The sequence below is a fragment of the Corylus avellana genome, chromosome 6 (genome assembly GCF_965113065.1).
Source record: "Corylus avellana chromosome 6, dhCorAvel1.hap1.2, whole genome shotgun sequence".
Classification (NCBI taxonomy): domain Eukaryota; kingdom Viridiplantae; phylum Streptophyta; class Magnoliopsida; order Fagales; family Betulaceae; genus Corylus; species Corylus avellana.
The window spans coordinates 5,259,835-5,275,706 of record NC_142495.1 but is presented as its reverse complement, the minus strand read 5'-3'; the positions used below and the strand labels follow the sequence as shown (position 1 = coordinate 5,275,706).

General features: G+C 35.1%; 2 protein-coding genes across 3 annotated transcripts; one reads left to right on the top strand and one right to left on the bottom strand.

Moving 5' to 3' along the window:
* The first annotated feature begins 642 nt into the window (after positions 1–642).
* TROL (thylakoid rhodanese-like protein) lies at positions 643–5,795 on the top strand. The gene is made up of 8 exons (XM_059602033.2): positions 643–1,449; positions 2,268–2,370; positions 2,487–2,573; positions 3,728–3,802; positions 3,932–4,006; positions 4,392–4,472; positions 4,593–4,823; positions 5,434–5,795. The coding sequence occupies exons 1-8, from the start codon at positions 809–811 to the stop codon at positions 5,479–5,481; spliced, it is 1,341 nt and encodes a 446-aa protein (XP_059458016.2). The 5' UTR covers positions 643–808; the 3' UTR covers positions 5,482–5,795.
* A 931-nt stretch (positions 5,796–6,726) lies between these two features.
* On the bottom strand, positions 6,727–10,836 carry LOC132188583 (PIN domain-like family protein). Of its 2 annotated transcripts, none has more exons than XM_059603082.2 (10): positions 10,563–10,836; positions 10,050–10,128; positions 9,869–9,934; positions 9,548–9,653; positions 9,278–9,320; positions 8,870–8,942; positions 8,341–8,428; positions 7,471–7,527; positions 7,312–7,390; positions 6,727–7,002 (listed from the first exon to the last, which is right to left on the bottom strand). In XM_059603082.2, the coding sequence occupies exons 2-10, from the start codon at positions 10,118–10,120 to the stop codon at positions 6,989–6,991; spliced, it is 597 nt and encodes a 198-aa protein (XP_059459065.1). In that variant the 5' UTR covers positions 10,121–10,128; positions 10,563–10,836; the 3' UTR covers positions 6,727–6,988. The 2 variants fall into 2 exon arrangements, with proteins under 2 accessions (XP_059459065.1, XP_059459064.1); XM_059603081.2 differs by having other exon boundaries at positions 10,050–10,162; positions 10,563–10,835.
* Between the last annotated feature and the right edge of the window lie 5,036 nt (positions 10,837–15,872).

Below are 15,872 nucleotides of genomic sequence, written 5' to 3'. Positions count from 1 at the left end.
TCAAAACATAAAAATTGCATTTATTTTTATGTTATATTAGAAGACTTTTTCAAATATATATATATATATATATATATATATATATATATAACACATTAACAATTTAACATCAACAGCTTTCGCGCTAACACGCTTATCTATTACTTATTTGTTGCAACGATTTTTTAAAACTCAATTTGTTATTCATGTCAAGATTTTATAAGTGATTGTGAATAACATGACATAATTTCAACAATTAAATTTGAAATCAATGATTACAGTTTAATGAATTCTAAAGAAATCATAATCCAAACTGTAAACGTTGATAATCAAGATACATTGAGGAAGGTGTGATGAAATGAGAGCAGCTTAACCCGCATGGAGTTTCTCTTCATTTTTTTGGGTGTCCAGATTATAAGTAGTACGGTACTACAGAGTGTACTATATATATAGTTCTTGAGTTTCTAAAAGCTTCTTCAGGACATTTCTTAGCCACACAATCGGATGCAACGAAAAGCCATCCAACCATCCAACCATCCACAGCCCTCATGATCACCACCCTCTCATCCTCACTTCCCACGTGTCACGCAACCAGTGGAAGAAAGATCATCTACCATGCCATGTCAGCACCGCCCGCCACTCAAAATACAACCAGCCAAATTGCAGACGCTGAAGCTAAGGCTTGTCATCCTTTGCTCCCTCTCCACCCATCATCCTAGAAAGCAGAAAGAAACAAAATTCTGCACAAAACCCTCCATTTCTCATGGTGATTAAATCTTTCCCATCATTTCTTTGAGAGCCCTAGAAATTCCGTGACACAGAATATGCCATGGATGCCCTGAATGCAGCAAGCTTGACTCCCTTGTCTGTTCTTTGTGACAAAAAAAAAGAACCCAGAAAAATCACATCACTCCCTACCACTTTGCCACTTAAGTTCTCAAATTCTGCTACTTTTAACACCACTCCATCAACTTTACAAGAATGTTTATCAAGGGGTTTTCAAGGGGGTCTAGTTCTTTTATCTTCAGCTCTAAATGCTGGCGTTGCCAGAGCTTTGTCGTATGAGGAAGCACTTCAACAGACTGTCAATTCCATATCTGGGGACTTTGATGCAGGTGGGGTTCTTGATAGTGTTTTAAATTTTGGAACAGAGAATCCTGCAGTTATAGCGGGTGGCGCCGCCATTCTGGTGGTTCCGCTGGTATTATCTCAAGTTCTGAAGAATTCTAAGCCATGGGGCATTGAGTCTGCAAAAAGTGCTTATGCAAAATTAGGTGAAGATGCCAATGCTCAGTTGCTTGATATAAGAGCACCAGTGGAATTTCGGAAAGTAGGTAGCCCAGATATCCGGGATTTGAGGAAGAAACCGGTGTCTATTGCTTACAAAGGGGAAGATAAGCCGGGGTTCTTAAAGAAGCTTTCTTTAAAGTTCAAGGAACCAGAAAATACTACATTGTTCATTTTAGACAAGTAAGAATTTAAATTCTTATAGTGTCTTCCTTACCTTCTTTTATAAGTTTTATATATATAATTCCAGTTCGTTTGGAAAACTAAGAGAAAGATAAAAGAACTTGACCAGAAAAAGTTATACGTGCAGCTTTTAGATTGTTCCTTCTGAAACTTAGCATTCTTAATAGATAATTTAGTATCCCTGTCAAGAGTACAAATATCGTGTATTTTTGGCTTTTTTATTCTATAATATTGAACGAGATTGAAAGGGAACCGTACCTACTACCTGAACAAAAATCAACTTATTATGTAAATATTGTGAAGTGTTTTTATTTTTTATTTTTTTTGGTATGTCGATTTCTTTCGAATAAATTAATCATTCACTAAGGTAATAGGTTCAACTACCTGATTTTTTTATATTTATGGATATTCCAAAACCCTCCTAAGTGAGGATTCCATGCTGTTCTTAACATATAATGGTTATCAGTTTCTCTCTCCTGTCTGGATGGGGAGCGCTTATAGAAGCAGGCAGGACTTATTAAAATAAAATTAGCCTAGAAATGGTGTAAACTTATATGACTGTGATATACTCTTGCCAGATCTTGCAGGTTCCAGAATTTAATTAGTGAATATATAAAAGTAGCGTATATGTTTTATCTCAAAGGATTGTTGATATTGGGTCGATATCTGCAGTCTGCATCATGATCACTTTTTGACCAAGTGAGGCAGTTGATATAGGTTTGTGATTGTCTGGCGAACTAGGCAATGTCTGTCTTGATCTTTGTTATTCTAAGTGCTAACGAATGGAACTGATGTTGCTGAATTTGTGATGAAGCCAGATTTGATGGAACTTCAGAACTGATTGCTGAGTTAGTCACTGTAAATGGATTCAAAGCTGCGTATGCAATAAAAGATGGTGCAGAAGGACCCCGAGGATGGATGGTCTTCCCTTCTTTCTTTAGCTGTTTACTTTGAATACATTGTTATTGACATCCAGATATTATGTTTGTCAGATACATTGTTATTTGGAAACTTTAACATGAGTTGTAAATTTGCAGAATAGTGGTCTTCCCTGGGTACCACCAAGAAAAGCATTGAGTCTTGATCTTAGCGGTTTGACTGATGCTATTAATGACGCAGTTGGAGTATGTTTCTAAGCTTTTAGTAATTTGTTTACCATATTATTGAATTCGTTGCGTAATTGAAGATTTTTGCTCTACTTGAACTATTGGATGCCCATTTGTCCTTTATCTCTTGTAGCCTTTTTTTGTGGTTCCTTATCTATCTTAATTTCAAAACATTGATATTTTATTCTAGTTGATGTGTTGATCATAAATTTAATTTTGGATAGTGTAGAAAACCTTATACATATATGAAGTTAGTTGAAATTAGGTGGTTGATGTGTTGACTAGTCCTACTGAACATCAATATTTTTGTATCTGTCTCATTCAGAACATGGAAAGTAAGTTTCAATCAAGTTTTATTGTGTTGAGTTAATACTTTGCTCAAATGAAGGACAACTCTTTCTGGAGAAGTGCTACACATCCCAAATTTTCTTCTCAAAAGTTGGTTCCCAAATAATGTGTCACAATCTCATGAGATTTATTAATTATTATTTTGGAAAATGTGTCATCAACTCATAGGATGGTGACATATTATTTGGGAACCAACTTTTGGAACAAAAATTTGGGATGTTTAGCATTTCTCCTCTTTTTGTCCCACAATAAATGATGTGTTCTTTTTTTTTTAGTTTTCCGAGAATAGATAAAAATTAAAAGCATTTGTCCGTTAACTTCTCATATTATCCTTAAATTTGAACCCTCCTTTTTAAAATTTGAACTCATATTTTTTCAAATTTGAACTCATCTTTCTTGGTCGTTTAAAGTCATTTTAGGAAGTGCATTACAGTAAGATGCTTGCCATTTGATTTACTAGAAAATTTGGAGGATATAAAACAGTTTCTTTTACTTCAGTGGCTATATGAAATATTCTATTTCTGATAATTGTTGCAAGAATGACTTTGTTCTTCATGATGGGAATGATATTGTCACTTAGGTCTAAAATAAACGTTTTTTTAATTACTAGATAGTACATATATTTTAACATCATTATATATCATTTGGTAAATAGATTTGTTACCCTCGTAAAGTCATCTAATCAGGCGAAACAAAAGTGAAGATGCCGGTTTCAAGGGGCCAGCAGCAATCCCCTTGGCATATCTTTTCTTTGAAATGTTTTGCCCTTTCTCCATGCTTTCTAATTGAGCATTATAAGGTTTATGATGGCGATTAATGTGCAGGAGGATTCAGATGCTGTATCTCTTACCCTTGGGATTGCTGCAGCCACTGGAATAGGTTTATTGGCTTTTTCAGAGGTTGGGGTGATGACGCTTTGTTAATTGCTTTTTCTATTTTTTTTTTTCTCCGTATTTGATTTGACTTTCTATTTGACATGATTCTTGTTATCGGAGATGGCATTTTATGGTTTTGCTCTATCTTTTCAGATAGAAACAATACTCCAAGTGGTAGGCTCAGTCGCATTTGTTCAGTTTGCAAGTAAGAAACTCCTATTTGCCGAGGTGAGTTTCCAATACTTTCTGTACTTTAGATTGTTTGCTCATAAAATTTTATTGAAGGTACTTGTTGCTGTGAATTACATTTGTTTTCCCTTTGGAACTGCCATGCTTCAAGTTTTAGATGGCCAGCATTATTCCTTAGCATGTGTTTTATAGGTTACTTCAAATTATAATATCTTAATACTTGAATTTACATATGCCTCACTATGGTGGAATGCAGAGTTTGTCATATTTCAATTTGTTTGACTCATGCATCTTCCATTATTTGTTGATTTATCTGATGATAGATTGAGGCCATTGTGTGATGTAGAGTGACAGAGCTTTTGTATTAGTCACACCAAGTAATTCTTCTAGTTTGGATCTTTAGCTAAATTGCTTCCCATGACAGGATCGAAAGGAGACTCTCCAACAAGTGGACGAATTCTTGAACACAAAGGTTGCCCCTAAAGAGCTTGTCGATGAAATAAAGGTATATGAACTTCATGTAAAATCTTTCTATTCCTTTGCCTGAAAATTCAAATGGCAAATATTTTGCGGTAAGAATTCATAATTACATCCTCTATTTATCTTGAATTGCCTGGAATTTTAGGAAATTGGAAAGGCTCTTCTACCATTACCTTTGACTAGCAAGGCTCTTCCTGCACCTGCTGAGGCAAGCCCAGAGCCCGCCACTGCTACTATACAAAAATCAGAAGCAGCTCCAGAGCCAAATGTAGAAACAGCTGAACAACCCAGTCCTGAGATAAATTCAGTGCCTAAAACTGAAGATAAAGCAGAATCACTACATGGATTTTCAAAATCACTTTCTCCATATCCATATGTAATTCTCTCTTTCACTACTTACGAATTCTATAATGTTTTTCTGCTCCACTCTTATGTGCTTGGAATTTGAAGCTCATGAACTACTCACTAAATGTGTGTTTGTATGTATCTACTTATAGTTTCGTATTGATTTTTACATATGTAGCATATATAAATAAAAATAAAATTAAAATATCACAATAGGTCATTTAAGAGTATAAAAGTAGCATAACAGTTTGGAATCACAAAATATATATAAAGGGGAAAAAGGTAGATCAATCCATTCTTTTTTCCTTTTTAATCTTAGATGAAATTAGTTGTCTGTTCTTTGAACTTGGATCACTAGATTTAGCATACCAGAATGTGTTGTACTACTAATTGGGGGTGGGGGTTAAGGAATCCTGTTACTATGGTCTTAAAGTTCAAATATTTCCAAGCCCAGAGAGCCAAAAAAAAGAAGAAAGAATTGAGCATACAGTGTAAGTATATGTTCATGTGCTTCAAAGCTGTAATCTAACAGTCTAAATTTACCTGGAACAGACATGTTTTTATTGAGTTAATCCTGTGGAATATGCGGTGAACAAATTCTTGTCTCTTTTCATAGTTCTTATTTTTCTCTCTTGTTGCAGTATCCGGATTTGAAGCCTCCAACATCTCCTAGACCATCACAGCCCTAGAGTTGTAATTGCATATCCTAGAGTATTTCTAAAACAGGCAGCTGTTTGGCAAGGGATTTGCAGGTGAAATTTGCAAATTATGCTGGCCTTATATGAAAATTTTCAGCCTAGATGACATCTTGGACTGAATACAAACTTATGCTGTTATGACTTATAAAATAGAAGCCTGCCACGACCACTTTGTTTGTGTTTCTTATGCTATTTTATGTAATCATTGGGTCTCTTTTTGTATGAGATTTTAGTATTACCTCTATTTGGATTAGTCTAATAATATTTCTCTCAGAATTTGAGTAAGCAATAGAAGATGTTATATATGTCCCATGTGTACCTGGGTTTGTGAATCAAAGATGGGGGAGGAGGTAGAAACACTGGATTCTGTGCTCCTGAATATGCAATCTTGACTTGAAAATGGTATCTTGTTAGAATGGGAGTACAAAATTTTGTATTTGATTTTGAAATTTGATGCTCATTTTTGGAGTACTTATTCTAATTTTCCTAAAAGTGGCTTATCAATGGAAAACTTCGGGATTTCTGGCAGGTTAATATTGCATAAATGGAGCCAACGGCAGATTTGGCATACTTAATCATATGTTGGGAAAAAAGAAATTCCCTATTATTTCAAGCAGGATAACATAGTGCATGTTGATTCTGAATGATAGAAAATCAGACAGCTTTTTGAAGGCAACGCTTAGGGTCTGGTTATGAAACATAAGCACAACTCTCTCAAAATCATTATCAAACAATTTCTCCTCTGTAAAGACCTGTGACAGGCTATCGTATCTTTGTGCTGAACTATGTCCAAGGCATCATGGCTTTTATCGTTGAAGGTATGCCTAGATCCTGACAATAACCATTTTGTGCTTGGAGGTTTGATATGGACACAACACAAACCCAACTTATAACCAACTTCTCTCCTACGTGCCATCTAAAAAAAAGAAAAATTTGAGAGAGGATTTTGAGATCCTAAAAATTTGGAAAAAAAGACAATTTGTTCAGTTTAAAATTCAAATTTTTTTTACACGTAGAAGAGAAGTTGACTATGAGTTGAATTTGTGTTGTGTTCATATCAAACCTCTTGTGCTCATGCCTTGCCTGAGTATTTATTCCACATAATAGTGTTGGCTTCAAGTAGATGGGGCGCTAGAAAGTACACAAATCAATTTGAAAAATGTAGAGTCTCTTTGCTTTTGTCTACTGTTAACATAATTATAAATGACTGAACCCAGTTAGAAAAATGGCAATGACTTGATGTGGGAATTACCACAAAAAGAAACTTGGATCTTAGAATTATGGATTTCTTTTTCTTTCTTAAGCATTACATGACTGTTGCAGACGAAGACTGCATATAAGTATATATGGAACAAATTCCCAGAGGGCAGCAAAACATGGCATCTGAATGTTCCAAATCTCCTCTTTGCAACAACCACCACCACAACAAACAAACCCCAATATGAGGAGAGGATCATCGCCAAAACCGTCGAATTGTTGCACGATCATACCTCCATCATCAATATCTTGGAGCTGCACCAGACACACCACACAACTGTTTCAGAAAATTTTACCAAGAAAAAAGGGGGAAAATAACAAGAATTCTTTACAAATTGCAAAATCAAGACCTCCACAACCCAGCCCAAAAAAGAAGAATATTACATATCTATAAACACACAAAAAAATGGGATTATTCTATTCTCATATACTTCATAGTGAGTCATAATGTCCACATTTTAACCTTGAAAATAGATCAATCATTAAATATGTGAGTCAAAATATCAAAACTGCAATCTCCAACTCATAAAGCAAATTTACAAATGTAGGTTTATGGTAGCCTACCTCCGCCAATTGTTGCTTCAGGCAACCGCTCAATTGAGTACTGGTGCTTGGTAATGTACATGATTGGTACACCAGGGATCTGCCAGTGAACAAGCAACCCTATAAATCAAAATCCATTTCCATGTACTAAAGTGCAAAGCCATTATTAATTTATCATACCTTTCGGATCCTTCGCTTCAAATCTCGATCACAAGTAGCAACAATGTAGCATTTATGCTGTTTCCAACAAAATAGATTGTCTATGTTACAAGAAAGAAATAGCACAAAATGCAACAAGCAAACTGGTAATTTACAAATGCATTCACCACAACAACACTGAAGTGCACATTTATATCATGAAATAGATAAACTTTGAGATGCCAGATTGCGTGAGATGCCAGTCATTGCTGTTTTGTGCATGAGATGTAAGTCCCTACTTGATCAAAGCCCTTCGTCTTGGGGTTCAGAATCACTTGTTCAGTGTACATTTAGGTAAAAGAATATTGGGGACTATTACATTTATTCAACACCTTTACTGTAATTTTCTATAGATGCACTGTGCTTCGAAAAATAGATCAACTTGTGTTTCAAATTACAATTCTCTAATTTTTAATAAGCCCTTCCAAGAGGAGCAATAAGATGTTTTGTTCACATTGTTGCCTCAGTAAAGCCTATGATAATTCACTTTTCGTTTTTTGTTATTTCTTTTGTATAGACATTACAAACATTTGCAGTCAAGGTTCTTTAGTTTACAAGAACTATCGTTCAAGAAGTTTTCATCTTGTATGCTACTTCTGAATAGTATACAACCCAATAGGAAGACAAATATATACATCAAATTTCACTATTAACGATAATGGATAACATACAGCATCACTGTCAAAAAGGAATTCGAAAAACCATGCATCTTATCATATGGATCACACATATATTTGGAGGATTTAAAAAATTCTGAGGAAATGATTAAGTTTTTGGGAAAATTTGAAAGCTATTACTACTAAATATGGGTAACACACAAGAACCTTCACATCAAATTAATTCAAGACATACCTCAGTAACTCTATCAACAATACAGTCATCAGCATAGGTCCCTTTATGAGTACAAATTAGTCTTTCAAAACGAGGATCCTTAGCAATCCTGTCAAAGAAGGAATGGGGAGGGAGTAATAATCATTAGCTGAACATCATTGATCATGAGCACGTACAAGGATATTCTAAAGATGAAATGCTAATAGAAGAATAACAGTATTGCACTAGTAGGCCCATGTGATGCATGCAAATGGCAGCAGAAAAAGGCAATGTTGAAAAATTTGATTGCACAGACCGTAGGATTAAAAACTAAGTTAATTTGTACTCTTTTCTTTTGGTTGAGTAAATTTCATCATCTAAACAAAAGAAAAAAATCATTACTATAATGAAAATAATATAAGATCACAACTGATCCGATTCCTACAAACCACACTAACACATGCATCCAACAATCTCGAACCTCTTCAAACTAATATAGAAGAGAGGAATGTGAACAACAATCACAAAACTTCTTGGGAAACGTTTCAGAGTAAACATGGGAGGAGGATACCTCAAAGCAACTCGATATTTCTGACCTAGCTTCTCAAGCTCTGCCATCACACAATCAGTGATGCAAGGAGTGCCTTCAATCCAAAAGGCAAATGGAATCAGTAAAAACAGATGAAATAAAGAATGATTCTCATTTCATTACCTAAGAATTCTTATAGACATCCAAACGATCAAGAGAAATAATATCTTGAGAGATAATATTAGAAGAAACTAACACAACGCCAAATGTTTGCCAATAAGACATAGCACTCGACACCGTTAAAAACCCGCATTCACAACCATGTTGAACTTAGGGTAACTAATCAACACAGCAAAATTCTTACATCAATTGCCAAAACCAAAGGAATGACTAACAAGAAGCAGTGCATGATTCATACAAAATTGAATAAACCAGTGATTCCAAACTCACATTTTGCATATAAGCAGTCCATCATTCCCTTCTCCAGGTCCAACTACACAACAACAGAAGAAATTGCATAAGTTCAGATTAAAAGACAAAAGTTACAGAGTTGAAGTAGGCAGAGGAGTGAACTCTAAAATTGAAAAGTAGTTGAATTTCATTCTATGAATTTCTAATCCAACAGTAAAATTTTCTCAAACTCTGCATTTTTCAACCAAACCCATTTAATTTATAATCAAACCTAACAAAATAAAAACAAGAACACTACAAATCACTCACTTTATTCTGTATAGAGAAATTGATGAAGTTGGTATCTATTAGAACCCGATATGGCGGTCCCAAAGAGGTGTTGTAATTGAAGAAAAGCGCCGATGAAACCTTCGGCCTAAATCACACAAAATCAAAAAAGGTAAATAAAATAATAAGCAGGACAAATCACATTCGCAAGTAAAAAATTTTACTTTGCGAGGTCCTTTGTGTGCATTTTGGGTTCCAGCAGGTTTTGTTTGCTGGACTGATTATATTCTTTGTTTGGTTGGTATAAAATATTTCATTCATTAAAAAAAAAATCATAATCACAATTAATACAATAAAGCTTACACATTTCTTGGGAGCTTTTTTTCGTTGTCTTCTTTCTTTTTTGGGTCCAGAACCTGTTGTTTGTAACTGAATCCAGTACATGAAACAAGAATTACTGAAAACTAGAGAAAATCATAAAACTTTATAAAAGAAATAGATGCAGAGGAAATATGTATGTGTGTATATATATAAAATTACTTACTTTTTAATGGCTTTTTGGGTGACAATCTTTTTCATGACTGCAAATTTACGGCCTTTCTTCGCTTTCCCCATCTCTTTGACTGAATATCAAAACAAGCTAAGACAACGTTATTCCTGCACCGAAGAAGAGAGTCCCAGAACCCGTTTAGTGATTCAGACTGATTGGCGCACTAGAAAGGAATGGAAACCTATTCTCTCGCAAAGCACTTGGTATAGAGAGATGACCATACATTTAATTCAACAAATACATAATAATAACAATAATAATATCCATTGAAAGCTGGAAAGAAAAACTCACAAAAGTTAAAAATAAGAAAACACTTATCGGTGGTACGAACTACGAACTAAAAGCAATTTTTGTTTCTCTTTGGCAATAGTAAAATCATTGGAGCAAAAAACACATCGAACTAAATAAAATCATACAAAGACCAAACTTCATTCACAGAGACCATTAATAACCCCAAGAGTTGTGGACTTTGACGCAAGATATATAACAGAGAGAAACAGATAAAACCTGTGCGTTTCGTCGTCACTGGGAGAGAGGGAAGATGGCTTTTGACAGTGGGTTGGGGTTTTGAAATTTGGGGATTTTGACGGTGGGTAGCTCGTCGCCGGAGATGTAGGTGGCTCGTCGTCAGCGGTGCTTGCCGTTCGTGGTTTCCGGTGGCCGGCCGTCGGTGAGGAGAGAGGGAAGAGGAAAGAGAGAGAGATTTGACTGAATATGTGGGAAGAGAGTGTTTGAGAGAGAGTCGCGACTCATCAAGCTCGCATTTTCTAACCTAAAAGGTTACAATTTTTATTTTTATTTTTTAAAGTAAAAAATAAAAAATTCACGTGAATAGGGTTTGCCTTAGTGTTAAAAATGCAATTCCCGTGAATAAGGTTTGGTGTTACAGTAATATACATATATATACCTAAAAAAAAAAAAAATTTAAAAAAAAAAAAAGAAAAAAAAAAGAAGAGAGAGATATTAGGGTCAAATGAAAAAATATATATATAGATACTTAACATTTTTCTAGAAAAAAAAAATGTATACATGAGATATGAATAGAAAATGTGATTTTGTAAGTATCATATATATATATATATATATATATATATATATATATGAAAGCCGAATCGTCTTCAGAAGTACCTTAAATTGCGACATATGGCTTGAACTCATTTTTTTTAAAGGCTAAACCGGTTTTTTAAGGCATAATTTTTTTACCGATTTTCATTAATTGCGTTAATTATATTTCAAGAGTTTTTCATATATAAATTATTCAATAAATTAAGTATTATTAATGTCCGAATCAAATAAGGAAACAAATAATATAAATCAAACTATTATGTATTAATACGTTTAGTCAATTTAATAAGTTTTTTTTTTTTTTTTTTTGGGTAAAGTCTACTTAACCTCCTCAAACTACTACCGTAATGACAATCTACCCCATAAATTATCAATTACAACAATTTACCCTCCAAACTACCAAAACAATGACAATGTACCCCAAATTTTAATAAAATGACAAAATTACCCTTACTAAAATAAAAACAAAATACTAAAATTTAATTTTTTATTTTTTTTTTCAAATTTTAAGGTATTTTTGTCTTATTGAAAATTCTATAGGGGTAATTTTGTCATTTTGCTAACATTGGAGGGTACATTGTCATTATTTTGGTAGTTTTGAAGGATAAATTGTCGTAATTGATAGTTTGGGGGGTACATTGTCATTATTTTAGTAGTTTTGGGGGTAAATTGTCGTAATTGATAGTTTTTGGGGTAGATTGTCATTAGAGTTATAGTTTGAGACGGTTAAGTGGTTTTTACCCTGTTTTTTTTTTAGGGGAAATCATTCCAGTCTCATTAATTGATGAAAGATCACAAGCATAAAGCTCTTACATCACGGAGCAAAAGCTCTGAGAAAATCATAGCTGAAGTCATAGATACATACATAACAATCTGACATTCAAGACCTATCTATGACATCAAAATTTGCTAACACATGACTAATCTTCAGTTGTAACAACATGTATGCTACAATAAACTCAATCCGATACATAGGTAACAACATCCTCCTGCCGAAACTCATCCTCCTCGACTCGCAAGCCATAAAATTATTTACATCCTCAATCCAACAGGCTAGGACCACAAAATACAGGGAAAACGGAAAACGAAAAAAAAAACACACACACACACACACAAATGCCCAACTGTGCGGCTAGGGTTCTAGGGTTTTCAAAAAGGAGCTTTTTCTATGTACAAAAAAATCCATTGAAAACTAAAAGGAAGTTTTAATATGTATATAATTTCTAAAAAAAAAAAAGATGTCATATATATAATTGATTTAAAAAAAAAAAACGGGTCATTAATTGCGTTAATTATATCTATATATCTATATGACGTCATTTATTGTGTTAATTATCTCCATCCACCGTGCTTGTTCCACCACCTTGCTACCCGGATCTGCCAGTGCCCATCACACCTTTTGCATTGGATCCGTCTCTCCGGATGTGGTTTGATTTCGATTCTCTCTTACAGTTTTTTTATTTCGTTTCTGGTTGTTTTATTTCATTTCCTTTATGTTTGTCTTTTGCCGTGTATTTTGGCATGTTGTTTTTGTTGCCTTGCCTATTTGTCACACTTTGTGGGTGATGCTCTTAGGGGATTCACTCAAACTCTCCACCTCCCCCCCTCTCAGTTTGTTTTGTGTGCGACGCTGATCTCCTCCGCACCTGCTCTGCCGCCCACTGTCTGATGTCGGGTCTTTCCTCATGTCCCCCCGCGATGAGCTCCAACGCCACCTTCCCCATCAGTTTCCAGTCAGCACGTGATCGGCTTCTTTCTGACTGCCGTTTCCCTCTTGGTGTGATTCTTTGGTTTTTTTCCTGTTCTGCTGGTTTTCATTTATTGTTTGTCCCATTTTTTCTATTTTGTTTGTATTTATGTTTTAGTCTCTTTATTTTTCTGTGCGCTTTTATTTCCTTTTTTTTTTTTTTGCTTGTAATAAGGCTTTGTCCCCTCTCGATCTGCATGCGTGATGCTCTCTGAGTTATTTGCTATGGTCCAGACTTTTGGGTTGGGGATATGAATGTTATCTTGGTTTTCGGGTAAATGAGGAAGAATTTCGGTTGAAGGTTTGTCTACCCTCAGTTCTGAGGAATAAGTACTACATATGCATTAGTTTGAGTCTGCTTGACACATATCTGTTTTTAATATGAAGACAAAAGATTAGTCATGGGTTAATAGATTGGTTTTAGGTCTGGAATATAATACGTCATCTGTGACGGTTGTAACATCATAGTTTTGGCTATGGTTGCTTATAAGAGCGTTATGCTCATGATTTCTATGAATAAGAGTCATAAGACTGATATGAAATCCCTTTAAAATATATATATATATAATCCACATGTCATTAATTGCATTAACTATGTTATAATCCATGTATTTTTCTTGCTAATTTTTTTTCTTTATACTATTCATTTTAAATCATATATAATTATAGGAACACAGATTTAATTTTAATTTTTTTTAATTTAAAGATGTGAGATATATTTTTATACGTCTATTAACTTATAATGAAAAATGATGTGTTTAAATTTTAAAATTAAATTATAATGAAGAATCTCGCGTATAGCGCGGGTTATAAGCTAATTAAAATAGGTTACGAGACAAATAGGTCTTTTGTGGTTTGAGGGACTAAGAAATGCAAGGCATTTCACGTTGGAAGATAGATGGATAAAGTGGTGTGATGCGTGCAAGCCTTTTTGACCGAATGAGGGGATCGCCCTCTCTAGTGCACATAACCATATGTGGCTCTGCAAAGGGAGATGAGGTGCTCTTCTGGTGAAAGTGTCACAAGGAAAACATCTCTAAATGTGGTCCCCAATTCTTTTGCCATTAGGGAGAATCTCCCTCTAAGTATTCACAATGCTCTTTTAAATTTGAGAAGAAAATGTCGCTTTATTAAATTTAAAGATCTACTTTTTAGAACTTATTAAATAACAAATCATCTATATATTTTTTTTAATTTTAATAAAATATTGTTATTTATTAGTTTGAGTGCCAACCACTTTAGCTAGTGTGCAATAGTCGTTGAAATTAATGATAGAGTTCTTTGTGCATTTTTCGTTGAAATTATTAACGTTTGCACTTTTGTATGTGATACATTGCTATTTTGTTTTTCCTTTTTGGCTTTCAGACCTATTGGTCGCTCCAAGTCTACGACAGTTTCTTGCAAGGCCTCGCGTTATCTCTTAGATTTATTAAAGCTAACCATTTAGGATGAAACCTCAATAAAATTCAAGAATGTCCAACTCTGTGATGCGGGAGGGGCGAAAGAATTGAAGGAATAAGGAAGTGGAAATTTATCTATAAGTCTTTGAATTGAAGTCATATACTGACGAAAATTCTGTTATAAGAGTGTTATATGAGATGAATGATGTCTTGATGAAGGAGTTCTCAATAGAAGAAGTTGCTGCTGCATTGAAACAAATGTCGCCCCACAAGGCTCCAGGGCCCCGACAGCCTCATGGCTGGTTTTTATCAAGATAACTAGGAGGTGGTGGGAGATGAGGTATGTAAAACTGTTCTTGCAATTTTGAATTCTGGTTGTGTAGAAAAGGAGCTTAATTACACTTACATAGCACTTATTCCCAAAACGACAAACCCGACGAGGGTGACGGAGTTTAGGCCAATAAGTCTTTGTAATGTGTTTTATAAGCTTATTTATAAAGTAATTGCAAATAGAATGAAGGTGATTTTGCCACGTATAATCTCTATGAATCAAAGTGCTTTTGTGTCGGGGAGGTTGATTACGGACAATATCTTAGCCGCTTACGAGACGTTACATTTGATGCACACTCGTATGTGGGGGAAGGAAGGGTATATGGCCATAAAATTGGACATGAGTAAGGCATATGACCGAGTAGAATGAAATTTTTTAGAGGCCATTATGCGAAGAATGGGGTTCACAGAGAGATGGATTAACCTCATCATGACATGTGTTCGTACGGCTAACTATGCTATTTTGGTGAATGGTGAGCATGTTGGTCACATTTATCCGTCCCGGGGCATAAGGCAAGGCGATCCCATTTCCCCGTATTTATTCTTACTATGTGCGGAGGCATTAAGTTCTCTCCATGATAAGGTGGGAAAACAGGGTATATTGAAGGAGTTCCCACCTCCAGAAAAGGTCCTAGAATTAATCACCTCTTTTTTGCAGATGACTCTTTATTATTTTGCAGAGCTGATTTAAGGCATTGGCACCGGATTACGGACGTTCTAAGTATTTACGAACGTGCTTCCGGTCAACGTCTGAACATAAACAAAACTGCTCTATTTTTCAGCAGAAACACAGCGCCCCGGGTGAAGCAACAAATTTTAGAAGTGGCTGGCATCCCAGATTCACAAAGATTTGACACGTACTTGGGACTTTCGGCACTCGTCGGAAAGGCTAAGGTGGCTGAATTTCAAGGAATCAAGGCTCGGGTGTGGAAGAGGTTGCAAGACTAGAAGCTGAATTTTCTATCTCAAGTTGGTAAAAGAGATCTTGATTAAGGCGGTCATGCAAGCGATCCCTACCTACAGCATGAGTGTTTTTCTCCTTCCAAAGGCTTTGAGTAACGACCTCAACTCAATGATGCAAAAGTTTTGGTGGGGACATTGATCCAATGACAATCGTATCCATTGGATGAGTTGGGAAAAGTTGGGGGTAGCCAAAGCAAATGGTGGCATGGGTTTTCGAGACCTTGGTATTTTCAATCAAGCCCTCTTAGCAAAACAATGTTGGCGCCTTTGGATTTCACCGGAGAGCTTGACGGCAAGAATTTTTCAAGCAAA